This window comes from Callospermophilus lateralis, chromosome 8 (genome assembly GCF_048772815.1).
Source record: "Callospermophilus lateralis isolate mCalLat2 chromosome 8, mCalLat2.hap1, whole genome shotgun sequence".
Taxonomy (NCBI): domain Eukaryota; kingdom Metazoa; phylum Chordata; class Mammalia; order Rodentia; family Sciuridae; genus Callospermophilus; species Callospermophilus lateralis.
The window spans coordinates 114,111,082-114,123,684 of NC_135312.1; the positions used below are offsets into that span (position 1 = coordinate 114,111,082).

Below are 12,603 nucleotides of genomic sequence, written 5' to 3' on the forward strand. Positions count from 1 at the left end.
AAGTATAGATCTGAACCTGATATAAAGGGCAATAACTAGAGGTAGTTTAGTCATTTGAAAATACTTCTGGTGTAGCAATTTAGATCAGCTAATAGTGAATGAAAAAGTATAAAAAACAGAAAAAGTAAATTATGACCATTTTAAAGAGAGTAATTAAAATTTCCTACTTCTACATACCATAATGCCATAATTGTACAAAAGTATTAATGGAAATAGATCATAAATTGCAGTTGTCTAATCAACAGGTTATTGATTAATAATGGAAAACTTACCACTTTGCACAACATGCAGCTTTTTCTTATGCTCTATACTCACAGCTAGGCATCAATGATGCCTACTTAACTTCTCTTGGATGTCTCCAAGGCAACCAAACTCCTATGTTTTCACTGCAAACCTGTTCCTTTTCTAGCTTCCTTATCTCAGCAGTTAACTACATTAGCCATTCAGTTATGCAAGCTAGAAATGCAGGGGTTACTCTAACCCAGCTAGTTTTCCACTGTCATATCTAAACCGTCCCTTAATGTTACCTTCTATTTCAAATAGATCAGTTGGTCTTTGCTTCCATCACCATCTTAATTTATCTTCTCTCCTAAACTACTCCTCCAAAGAGCATCCACTCTGTCCTTTGTCAAAAGCATTTTCCACACTACTTCATTCAACAAATACTTTTGAGAGGCCTACTTTGGACTCTGGAAGCACCATGGTGAATAAAAGGATTTGTGGAAAACAAGATAAACATCAAATAATTATAAACTCTATGTGAACAATTAAAATTGGATGATAAACTAAGAGAATGGATACTGTGTTCAAATACAAGGGATTAAAGCCGAAAAGTGAAAGAATTCGGCCGGGATGATGGTATCTGCTATTCAGCCTTCTGAGAATATAAAGAAATTGTTTCAGATGCTGGCCAAGAACAAAAAAAATGAGAAAAAGTTAAAATGCACATCAAGGTTCAATCTGTCTCCAACCACCTTCTGCTTAAATACAGCACCTTCTTTTTTGTATGTTCCTATCCCTAGAATGTAAACAATGTTAAGAGCCCAAACTTGTCTTGCTCTTTGCTATACCATTATGTTTAAGAACTGTGCATGCAAATACGTATCCGTTCTTTTAATGCACAAATCTGTATGCGAAATGGGAGAGCCGACAGATAAGTCAGATAAGTGGGTTTGGAGTTCAGGAAGTTTCCCTGATGTCAAGGTCATTGGCTGGGCCCACAAGGTTAACGGGCTATGAAACCAAGGCCAGGTTTCCCAGCTTTGGCTCTCTGGCACCAAGCTCTCACGCTCACTCTCACACACAAGCGCACAGCGCAAACCTCTTCAATTCCCCGCTAGGAGGAGTCACACCTCCCGACCCTGACACCCTCTCACCCTCTCCTCTATTTCTCTTTCCTTCCCCTCCCCGCCAGAGTTCCGGCAGCTTCGAGTCGCAATGATCGCCGGGAATAGTAGTCTTCCGGACCAAGCCTATAGAGTCTCAGTATTTTTCAGAACTACGCTTCCCAGGGAGCTCTGCGGCAGAGGACGCTGAGTCACCTGACTCGGACTCTGGCGGTGCCATGGCGGCGCCCGTGCTGCGCTGGGGCTGTCCTGGCACACGTTGGGTTTTAGCGGGGGTTGGCGGCGGTATTCGCCACAGAAGAGGGGCTTCGATTGGGTCCACGCCCAATCCGACAAGGGAACTGAGTACAGTGGCTCAGAAGCCGAGGAAAGGGTATACCATTTTCATACTGTTACTGCCCGCCTAAGTGTAAAGTGGAACTGAGGCGCCAGGGAGATGATGGCCACTACAACCCAGTTTTAGAGGTTTCGAGGGGCGGGAGGGTGGAGCCCTAGGGCCTGAGAACACAAAATGAGCCCTCTGTGAGTCTGGCCCTCATATACTGTCTTAATGTAGGCGTATTTGGGAAAGTTGGTGTGATGTAGCAAGTGTTTTGAGCCGAAGGTTGCACAGACAGAAGAGCAAATTCGTTAGCTGTGAGGTTGGCCACACTAGAAGGGGAATCATTTAGCTGACATATCTTTAGCGCTACTATGGACTAACAATGTTCTGAATGTGGAAAGGGAGTTTTTATCTTACAAGCTATCTGGGGTATTGGTGGTTTAATGTCATTAGTCAAAAATACGTAATCAGAAAACATCAGCGATCTGTGGAGGTGTTTTATGTTAAACACTTGTGTCTAGACTTAGGAGGACGTAGCTAACTAAGAGCGTCCCCTTTTTGTTATGTAAGAATTTTGCTTATTTTGGTAGATATTTCCTGAGCAGCTGTTTAAGCTTTGCCACATAAGATTTAAATAGTTTCTTTTTAAATACAGAAACATAAGGTACGTTTCTAATATTTTGGGTTTTTTCTTTGACATTAGCATTATTTTTGTTTTCGAGTTAGAGAAACAGAGGGAAAATGTCCAAAAACATTTGATTTCTATTCTTTTCGTAAATTAGATTGACTCCCTGTAAATGGAAAGTATATTTTTGTCTCGCATAATGAAATTACAAAAATGCTTTGAATGATGCTTAAGAGAAGTTAGAGTTCCTGATGAATTCTTAGTTTAATTCCTTTCACAAGATGTTTCCAAACTTTAAAAAGAAGGAACTTCTTGTATTGAAATGATTGAAACAAAACCCAATACATGTGAACAAAATTCTAAATAATATAGAAGATGTCTTGGGGAAAAGAGCAGGATAGGAACGTACATAAATTTGATATGGATAAGCACACTTATAATTACCTGGAGAGAGCTGTGTACCAACCCAACAGAATAGGGATGGCTAGATAAGAGAGATTATTTTAGCACTTCTCTTCTTAAATTTGATAGCAGTCAAGCATAAACAAACAAAGCAACCTGAGATTAAATCTCAGAAATTTGGAGTGATTTGGGAGCCATTGTGGCCCTTGCCTGTAATCCCATTGACTTGGGAAACTGAGACAGGAGGATTGCACAAGTTAGGCCAGCCTCAGCAATTTAGCAAGACCCTGTCTCAAAATAAAAAGGGCTGGGGATGTAGCTCAAGGGTGAAGTGTCCCCTGGCTTTAATCCCCAGTACACTCTCCTCCCAAAGTGCCACATCTGATGCTTAGTTTTCTTTTGTGAAATTTTTCAGGAGTATCATTTAGTGGTGATCTGTTATATCTGTGACACTGGTTGTTGTACCTGTAAGCCATTGTGATAAAATCAATTTAAAATATGACTGAGAATTTCCTTTTTTAACTTTTTTTTTGTAGTCAAATCCTTCCATTTGTGTTAATTCTAGATAATATTTGAAAGACCAGCTTTCTTCCATTTACTCAGTGGTTCACTGATAGGCTCCGTTAATTTAGACATTGCTGCCCGGCAGTTGTCACCTGGTACCATTTCTAAATTATATTAAGATGCCAGATTATTTTGTTCTTTGTAGCCTTCCCGTTTATGCAGTGAATCTCCTAATTCCACATTGCAAACAAATTTATTTTGCCCATCTCATTTCAGGTGTTCAATATGAATTGCTTTTGATTTAGTCACCAATGAAATTTATACATTTTAAAATGTAAGGATATAAAATTTTAATAAGTTAGAAAGGAAATTCACATTTGGGGTTTAGGCTTATAGAAATGTATTCGTGCTGACAGATGTAACTACTTCTTAACCATGATCTCTTTCTCATCAGTGAACACAAATGGGCAGCTGTTGTAGGATTGGAAATTCATGCCCAGATTTCCTCCAACTCTAAGCTCTTCTCTGGATCTCAAGTGTGTTTTGCAGCACCTCCAAATTCTTTGGTTTCTTTTTTTGATGCATCTCTGCCTGGAACTTTGCCGGTAAGGTTTTTATCTAATTCTATTTTCATTAGAAAGTGTTTAAACTGAACATAGATAAAGATTTCTTTGTTTTTAATATATTGATACAACTCAGGAAATAGTTGTTTAGGGGATTATGGATAAAGGGAAATGGGCTAAATGTTTTCTAAAGACCCATGTCTATAATTCTGTTTCTAAGTGAACTTTCATATGCAAATTCACTTGTTTCACAAACATTTTAGAATGTCTACTAAATACCAGACATTGTCCTGTGAGCTGGCTCAAAAAGATGAGCAAAGCTCTCTGCCTTTGAGAAACCCAAAGACTAGTGGGGGTGACATGTCTTAGAAACAAATAGAGTACTCTTGTGAAGGTAACATATAGAGGATAGTTTTGGAATCCAGGAAAAACTACAGTTAGAAATTGTATATTTGTTAAGGAGGGGTTCCTGAAAGAGGCGGTGTCTTAGCTCTTTGAAAAGCCCAACAGCAGTTAGGCAGTTAAATGGAGGAGGGGAGGAACCTAGTCAAAGGAAGCACATATATCATATGATATCACTGTGTAAGATCAATAATGATTGTGGTTATTGAAAATTAAGAAGAGATCAATAATGGAGAAAAGAATCAACCACAACATGCAGTGGGTTAATTACTGATTTTGCTACTCGTTTTTACCTTAACCCAAGGAATGACTAAGCCCAGCATACTATCAGCAAGGTTTTTAGCATATGTTTTCATATAATTGGCTGAATTTTGAAGAAAAGGTTAGAAGGAACAGTGTAAACGTCTGAGCTTATATTCTGGCCAGGACTGACAGAGATGGGGCCGGTAAGGGTCATCATGAGTGAATTTCATACTCTCAAACATTTAAATACCAGGGAATGCTGGCTGAACTGCATTGGCAGGCTTGCAGGGGTAAAAGTCTGTTTTTCTCGAAGTCACTGCCCAGACTGGAAAGTTCTTGGCAGTGCCTCCCATGTGCCTGCCTTACCAAGGGCTTTCATTGTCTTAGGACAGCATCTCCATCTCAGACTTGTCATACTTGGGTTTTTTGTCATGGAGGACTTTCATTCCTGCAGCCTTATCCAGGGCTAGCTTTGACTTGCTTTTGGGTTTCCTTAAAGGAAAATAGATGTGGTACTCTCTCTTTTTTTGTCTCTCTGTCTCTCTCTGGCTTAAAGTCCAGCTGTGTACAGAGAACTTGGTTTGTTTGAGAAAAGATAGTTTTTCAGTAATACGAGCATTTTGTGTGTGTGTTTGGGGGGTAGGGCGGAAAAATAAAACAAATCTAGATTAAAAAAATCTAAATAGGTAAATATCTATTTAGACAAGTTAAATGGAAGGCAGTTTATATAACACCAAGCCAGGCTTGGTGGTGCACACCTGTAATCTCAGTGACTTGGAGGCTGAGACAGGGGATTGCAAGTTCAAGGCCAGGTTCAGAAACTTAGCAAGGCCCTAAGCAGATTATTGATATCCTGTCTCAAAATAAAGATGAAGATGTGACTCAGTGATAAAGCACCCCTGGATGAAATCCCCAGTAACCCCCCCTCCTCCCCAGCAGAAAAAAGCAAGATGAGACACAAGCTCTGAGTTCCTTCTAGATTTTTCCAGCTGGGAGTCTGATATGCAGCAGGGTACTTCTTACAGTTCACATTTAGAAATAGATCCATTTGCAGATAGGCACATTTTGTGTAAACAGAAAACATTCTAAAATGTTTAAGCTTCTGTTGTGCCTAAATGTAGTGAAATTTAATTAAGGACAATTAGGAATAACCATCAGGCCAACATGTGTTGAAATATATCTTGTCATAAAAAAGAAGGGGCTTGACCAGTGATTAGTTAAATAGTGATTAGTTAAATAGCGAAGGTGTTGGAGACACTGACCATTGAAATTAGGTTTACATTAATTAAATTGTAGGCAGAAGCTACAGTTTTTCAAGAGCTAGGATTTATTCTTCTTCAGAGCCAACAGCACTCATTTGAGTGGCCCAAAGTGGTGATTCTCTTAACAGAGCTGATCTGCATCTTTTTCAAGAATGTTTCTGTCTTTAAAATACCTATTTTAGTACATGAGTAAAATTATATCAGAACTCCTAGAATAAGACATTGTCACTGAAAACATTTCAAAACCCCAAGATTTGCCTATAAATAGATTTAAAATGTGCTAGAACATTTAGACAGGTGTCCTTCTTTAAACCCTATGATATAACGATGTGCTGATATCCTGACTCTATATCTGGTAACTGCTTTTAACAAACTCAGAAGTTGAGAGTATGTTTCTCAGGATTAGAATAGATCATTATGTTATTGTTTAGATCAGTTAAGCCAAAAAGTATGTGAAATTCATGATGATGCTTGAAACCCTCTGCTCGAGTCTGCACTGTGCCTTTCTCTCCTGAAGTGACTTGCTGACTGCTCCTTCATGTGGCTGTGTTCCTCCACCCAGCCCTGACATGTTGGCTTCCTGTGTGCTGTTCCTGGGCTCTCGCTTTCTCAAGTCCTCTTGAAGAATCTTTCATTCCCTTCTCTTCTGGGTAACAGATCTGTATTTCTAATGTCCTACAGTATACTTCCATCAAAATGATTCACCATCAGCTTAAATTCAGCACTTAAAATATTGAACTCATTAGTTTTAAAATACATCTATTTATTTATTTTTATGTGGTGCTGAGGATCAAACCCAGTGCCTCACTTGTGCTAGGCAAGCACTCTACCACTGAGCCACAACCCCAGTCCAAGCCCATTATTTTTGCTTCCCAGAGCTTCACTGCCTCCTGACAAAAGAATAAATCAACAAGTGGGTGGCGGGGGTAGGATATGCTTAGAAATGGATGTTCAGGGGAGAAATGTCTGTGTGTATGTGTTATATACACATGTATATCAAAGAAGGGAAAAAGTCATTGGAAAGAAGATGTTTATTCAGTTGATGGTTTTGGACAAATGGGTTAGGTATTTATTTATTTTGGGGGGAATACGAGGGATTGAATCCAGGGTGCTTATCCACTGCGCCACATCTCCAGCCCTTTTTTTATTTTGAGACAGGGTCTTGCTAAGTTGCTTAGGGCCTCACTAAGTTGCTGAGGCTGGCTTTGAACTTGCCATCCTCCTGCCTCAGCCTCCTAACCCACTGGGATTACAGGTTTGTGCCACCATGCCTGGTCTAATTAGGTATTTAGAGAAAAATGTTTATAGCTCATCTCATACATCAAAACAAAATTCAAATATTTATTTATAAATTATATGTGAAATTAAAATAAATATTCATTTGTCCTTGGGATGGGGAGAAACTTTGTAAGCATAAAAGAGGAGAAACTCATAGGACAAAATGATGGAGTTTGTCTACTTCATTCATCCAATAAATATTTATTGACCCACTCATTCTTTTAAGGATCCACCCCAGGAAATTAATAAAACAAAATGTGGGCAAAGACTTCTTTGCAAAGTTGTCTATAGCAAGGCGATTTATAATAGTGTAAAATTGGAAGCAACCAAAATTTCCCAGTGGTGTGGGAATGGTTGAGTGAATTATCATTTGTCTGCACAGTGAAATAATATCATGTTTATGAAGAATTTTTAGTGGCAGGAAAATGCTAACAGTAAAAATCTCATTATGATAAGTAAAATTTGCCTGTAGGTTACTTAATCTTCTTTTGCCTCAGTTTCTCACTTGTGAAATGAGGATAATATATTTGACACAATTGGGTTTTTATGAGAATTAAATGAATCAATGCCTTTAAAACATTCAGTCACTGGGTGCAGTAGGTAGTGCACACCTGTAATCCCAGTGGCTAGGGAGCCTGAGGCAAGAGGAGCTCAAGTTTAAAGCCAGCCTCAACAATGGCCAGGCGCTAAGCAACTCAGTGAGATCCTGTCTCTAAATAAAATACAAAATAGGGCTGGGGATATGGCTCAGTGGTTGAGTGCCCCTGAGTTCAATCCCCCATACCAAAAAAATAAAATTAAATTAAAAAATTTAGTCACTCTGCATGGAAGGTGCACAGTAAATCTTAATCAGTATATTGCATAATGATTTTGGTGACTTTCATCTTTCAAAGACTCTTTGTTATGTTGCACATGACAGCAGAAATAAACACTACACATGACAGCTGGTTACTCAACATGGATTTCTTTAGTTCAGTGACCTAGCCCACAAAATTAACTTGGCTCTCCCATTATCTCAGATATAGAAAATTAAATGTGTAGTGAAAAATAGTATATTGGATAAAATTGTTTCTGAGTTAATAGTACTTCATTTGCAAAAGAGAAGGTTTGTAGGATTTTTTTTTTAAATTCATCATCATATAGAATTTTGGTTTTGTACAAAAAGTAGTGACCAGTTGGTTTCCAGATACACTAAAGAGAAGACAGAAAAATGCAGCCAAAAGAATTTAGGTTAGAGTGTAGTCTTTTTCTATAGATCATATTTGGTCGGTGTGTGGTTTCTTTTTGCACTGCCGGCCTTTGAAAGAGATGTCTATGATTATAGAAGGCCAAAGTGGCTAGAAGAATAGTAGTCCTTTAAGAAAACTCAAGTTCAGTCAGTTGGTGTTTATTGAGTGCCTCTATCTTTTTGTTGTTGTTGTTGTTGATGGACCTTTATTTTATTCATTTATGTGTATGTGGTGCTGAGAATTGAACCCAGTGCCTCACACATGTGAGGCAAGCACTCTACCAATGAGCCACGATCCCAGCCCCAGAGTATGTCTCTTGATTTCATAAAAAATGAGATTACATCATACATCTTTCTGTTGACATTTATTCTTCCTCTCTGTTGGTGTCTTCATTCCTTCATGTACCTGACATTTATTGTAAACTTACCGAGTGCTGGCCATTGTTCTAGTTCTAGTAACAGAGCTTTGAAGGAGGCAGCAGACAGAAGTGGGTCTTGCCCTCGTGGGGCGTGGATAAGTAAGCAGGCAGTTGTATCTGTTTATAAAAGTCTCAGTAATGGAAAAATAGTGTGCTTGAAGAGCACAGAGGGTGGTAGAGTGCAGCCAAAGATAGAAAGAGTTTGTGAGATTGCCCAAGTAAAAAGTGAATGGAATGTACAAGGGCCAGAAGAAACCAGGATGTGACTTACTCTGGGAACTGAAACATGTTCCACCTGTCACAGGGACAGCAAAAGAAACTGGTATCGGAGAGTGAGCCCTGCAAATTCCAGGGCCTGCCTAGTCCTCTCCCCTGCCTTTTTTTTCTTCTCCTCCTCCTCCTATTTTTTTTTTTTTTTTTTGTACCACAAATTGAACCCAGAGGAGCTTAACCACTGAGCCACATATTCTGTACCTTTTTTGGTATTTTATTTAGAGATAGGGTCTCACTGAGTTGTTTAGGGCCTTGCCAAGTTGCTGAGGTTGGCTTTGAACTCACACTCCTCCTGCCTCAGCCCCCAAGCTTCTGGGATGATACATATGCACCATCACACCCCTGTGTTTATTAAGAAGATTACGTGACCTGGGATGTTCATCTTTTCTCTTCCCTTCCTTCCCTAGGTAAGAATCTGAAAAAACATCTTTGGAGATTTCATATGTCCTAAAGGAAAGGATCTCATGTAGTGGCATTTGGGGGTCCCTGAGCTGCCTTGTCTTAGAGTGAAGGTTACCAGTCAACAAGTCCTAATGATATACATAGAACTTTTTTTTTTTTAAAGGAGAGAGAGTTGTTAGTTTTTTTATATTCATTTTTTAGTTTTCAGTGGACACAACATCTTTATTTTTTATTTTTATGTGGTGCTGAGGATCAAACCCAGCACCCTGTGCATGCCAGGCGAGTGCACTACCGCTTGAGCCACATCCCCAGCCCATACATAGAACTTTTGATCAGCATTTTAGTACTTCACTTTCAAATATAAGTTGATAGCCAGAAGCACCAGACATTTGAAGAAATTGTCCAATATGAGGGACAGAGTCCACAATAAAAAAAGAACACTAAGAGGAGGCAATAGATGATGTGTGAAGTAAAAATAATAATTAAAATATTAAAAACTTTAATATTCTGAGAGAAATAAGAGAAGGTAACTGTATCCATGAGATAAGAACTAGTACTACTTTTTAAAACAGAATAAAAATGAGCTTTTTGAAATTAATATTATGGTGTCTCTTCCTGTTTCCCCACAAAGAATCCTCAGAAGAATTATTAGATAAAGTCAAGAAAACCTTCCCGAAAGTAAAACATGTACAATGACCTGGACAATGGAAGAAAAAATGAGAAAATTAGAGACTCAATCCAGGAAGTTCAATATCTGATTAATAGGAGTTCCAGAAAGGGAGGAAACAGCTGTGAGGAAACTATCAAGCAAATAACACAGATTAATTTCCCAGAATTGAAGGACATGAATCTCCAAATTGAAAGGGCCTGCCAGCTCCCCAGCACAAGGAGTAAAAATAGTCTCACGTGCGAGCACATCATGAAATTTTTGAACATTGGGGATAAAGATAGGATCCTGAAGCTTACAGAGAAGAAAATAAAGTCAGGTCACATTGCAAAGGACTGGGATCAGAGAGACATTATGGAATAGGGTCTTAAAAATTTAGTGGTGGAGGGGGGAATCATCTAACCTAGAATTCCGAACCCCATACTGTTGATCAAGTATGATAGTAGAGTGACATTTTCAAGCAGACAGCCTCTCAAAAAATTCACGTTCCACTCTCCAGGAACCAACTGGAGTCATAGAGACATTCCAGGTTACAGGTTTGCAGCAGCAAACCTGTTGTGTATTGGGAGAGAAGAAGGGACAGCTGCAGAATAAAGGACTCAGAAAAAATGGAGAGGTGGAATAGTGGGTGTCTGATGTTTATTTGGAGAAGAGATTTTTTTTTATTGGTTATTCAAAACATTACAAAGATTGCAGAATCACATCGGTTACACATCCACATTTTTACATAATACCATAATAGTAACTGTTGTATTCTGCTACCTTTCCTATCCTCTACTATCCCCCCTCCCCTCCCTTCCCATCTTCTCTCTCTACCCCATGTACTGTAATTAATTTCTCTCCTTATTTTTTTCCCATTCCCCTCACAATCTCTTATATGTAATTTTGTATAATAATGAGGGTCTCCTTCCATTTCCAGGCAATTTCCCTTTTCTCTCCCTTTCCCTCCCACTTCATGACTCTGTTTAATGATAATCTTTTCTTCCTGCTCTTCCTCCCTGCTCTGTTCTTAGTTGCTCTCATTATATCAAAGAAGACATTTGGCATTTATTTTTTAGGGATTGGCTAGCTTCACTTAGCATAATCTGCTCTAAAGCCATCCATTTCCCTGCAAATTCCATGATTTTGTCATTAGTGCTGCATAGTACTCCATTGTGTATAAATGCCACATTTTTTTTTATCCATTCATCTATTGAGGGGCATCAGGGTTGGTTCCACAGTCTAGCTATTGTGAATTGTGCTGCTATGAACATCGATGTGGCAGTATCCCTGTAGTACGCTCTTTTGAGGTCTTCAGGGAATAGTCCGAGAAGGGCAATAGCTGGGTCAAATGGTGGTTCCATTCCCAGCTTTCCCAGGAATCTCCATACTGCTTTCCATATTGGCCTCACCAATTTGCAGTCCCACCAGCAATGTACAAGAGTACCCTTTTCCCCACATCCTCGCCAGCACTTGTTATTGTTTGACTTCATAATGGCTGCCAATCTTACTGGAGTGAGATGGTATCTTAGGGTGGTTTTGATTTGCATTTCTCTGACTGCTAGAGATGGTGAGCATTTTTTCATGTACTTGTTGATTGATTGTATGTCCTCCTCTGAGAAGTATCTGTTCAGGTCTTTGGCCCATTTGTTGATTGGGTTATTTTTTTTCCTATTGTTTAATTTTTTGAGTTCTTTGTATACTCTGGATATTAGGGCTCTCAGGAAGTGTGAATCAGGAGGTGTAGCGATACCAGATTTCAAACTGTACTACAAAGCAATAGTAACAAAAACAGCATGGTACTGGTACCAAAACAGGCGGGTGGACCAATGGTATAGAATAGAGGACACAGAAACCAATCCACAAAATTACAACTATCTTATATTCGATAAAGGGGCTAAAAGCATGCAATGGAGGAAGGATAGCATCTTCAACAAATGGTGCTGGGAAAACTGGAAATCCATATGCAACAAAATGAAACTGAATCCCCTCCTCTCACCATGCACAAAAGTTAACTCAAAATGGATCAAGGACCTTGATATCAAATCAGAGACTATGCGTCTGATAGATGAAAAGGTTGGCTCCGATCTACATATTGTGGGGTCAGGCTCCAAATTCCTTAATAGGACACCCATAGCACAAGAGTTAATAACAAGAATCAACAAATGGGACTTACTTAAACTAAAAAGTTTTTTCTCAGCAAGAGAAACAATAAGAGAGGTAAATAGGGAGCCTACATCATGGAGAAGAGATTTTACTTGTAATCTGCACTCTCCGAGAAGATAAACTGTAGCTACATAAAAAATGAAGCAAATGGAAGAAAAATAAAAGACATATCACCTCCAGGAGAAACAAAACATTCAGGAAAGAAAATTAATCATAATACACTTAACAGCTCAGCAGAGAAACATAATGAGGTAGTAATTATAGAAGCACCAGGTACTTAGCATAAACTGTTGGGCTAGGGATGTGGCTCGTGGTAGAGTGCTTGCCTAGCATGCATGAGGTGCTGGGTTTGATGCCCAGCACCACCAAAAACAAATTTAAAAAAAAACTGTTAAATATTAGGAAATAAAATAACTAAATTTTTATCTACTATAATTGGAAGTCACATTCTAAATTGGTAAAGCAAGAAAAAGTAACAACACATGAGTGTATGTTTCAGAGACATTTTTAGCCATTGAAAGG

At 38.9% G+C, this 12,603-nt stretch overlaps 1 protein-coding gene across 1 annotated transcript in view; it reads left to right on the plus strand.

Annotated features, from left to right (window-relative positions):
- Positions 1 to 1,531: 1,531 nt before the first annotated feature.
- The window catches only part of Gatb (glutamyl-tRNA amidotransferase subunit B), a 79,845-nt gene continuing 68,773 nt past the window's right edge, over positions 1,532 to 12,603 (plus strand). Inside the window, exons 1-2 of the mRNA XM_076865276.2 lie at positions 1,532 to 1,719; positions 3,654 to 3,804. Of these exons, the coding sequence (XP_076721391.2) occupies positions 1,565 to 1,719; positions 3,654 to 3,804 (306 nt within the window). The 5' untranslated portion in view covers positions 1,532 to 1,564. The remainder of the gene's footprint in view (positions 1,720 to 3,653; positions 3,805 to 12,603) is intronic.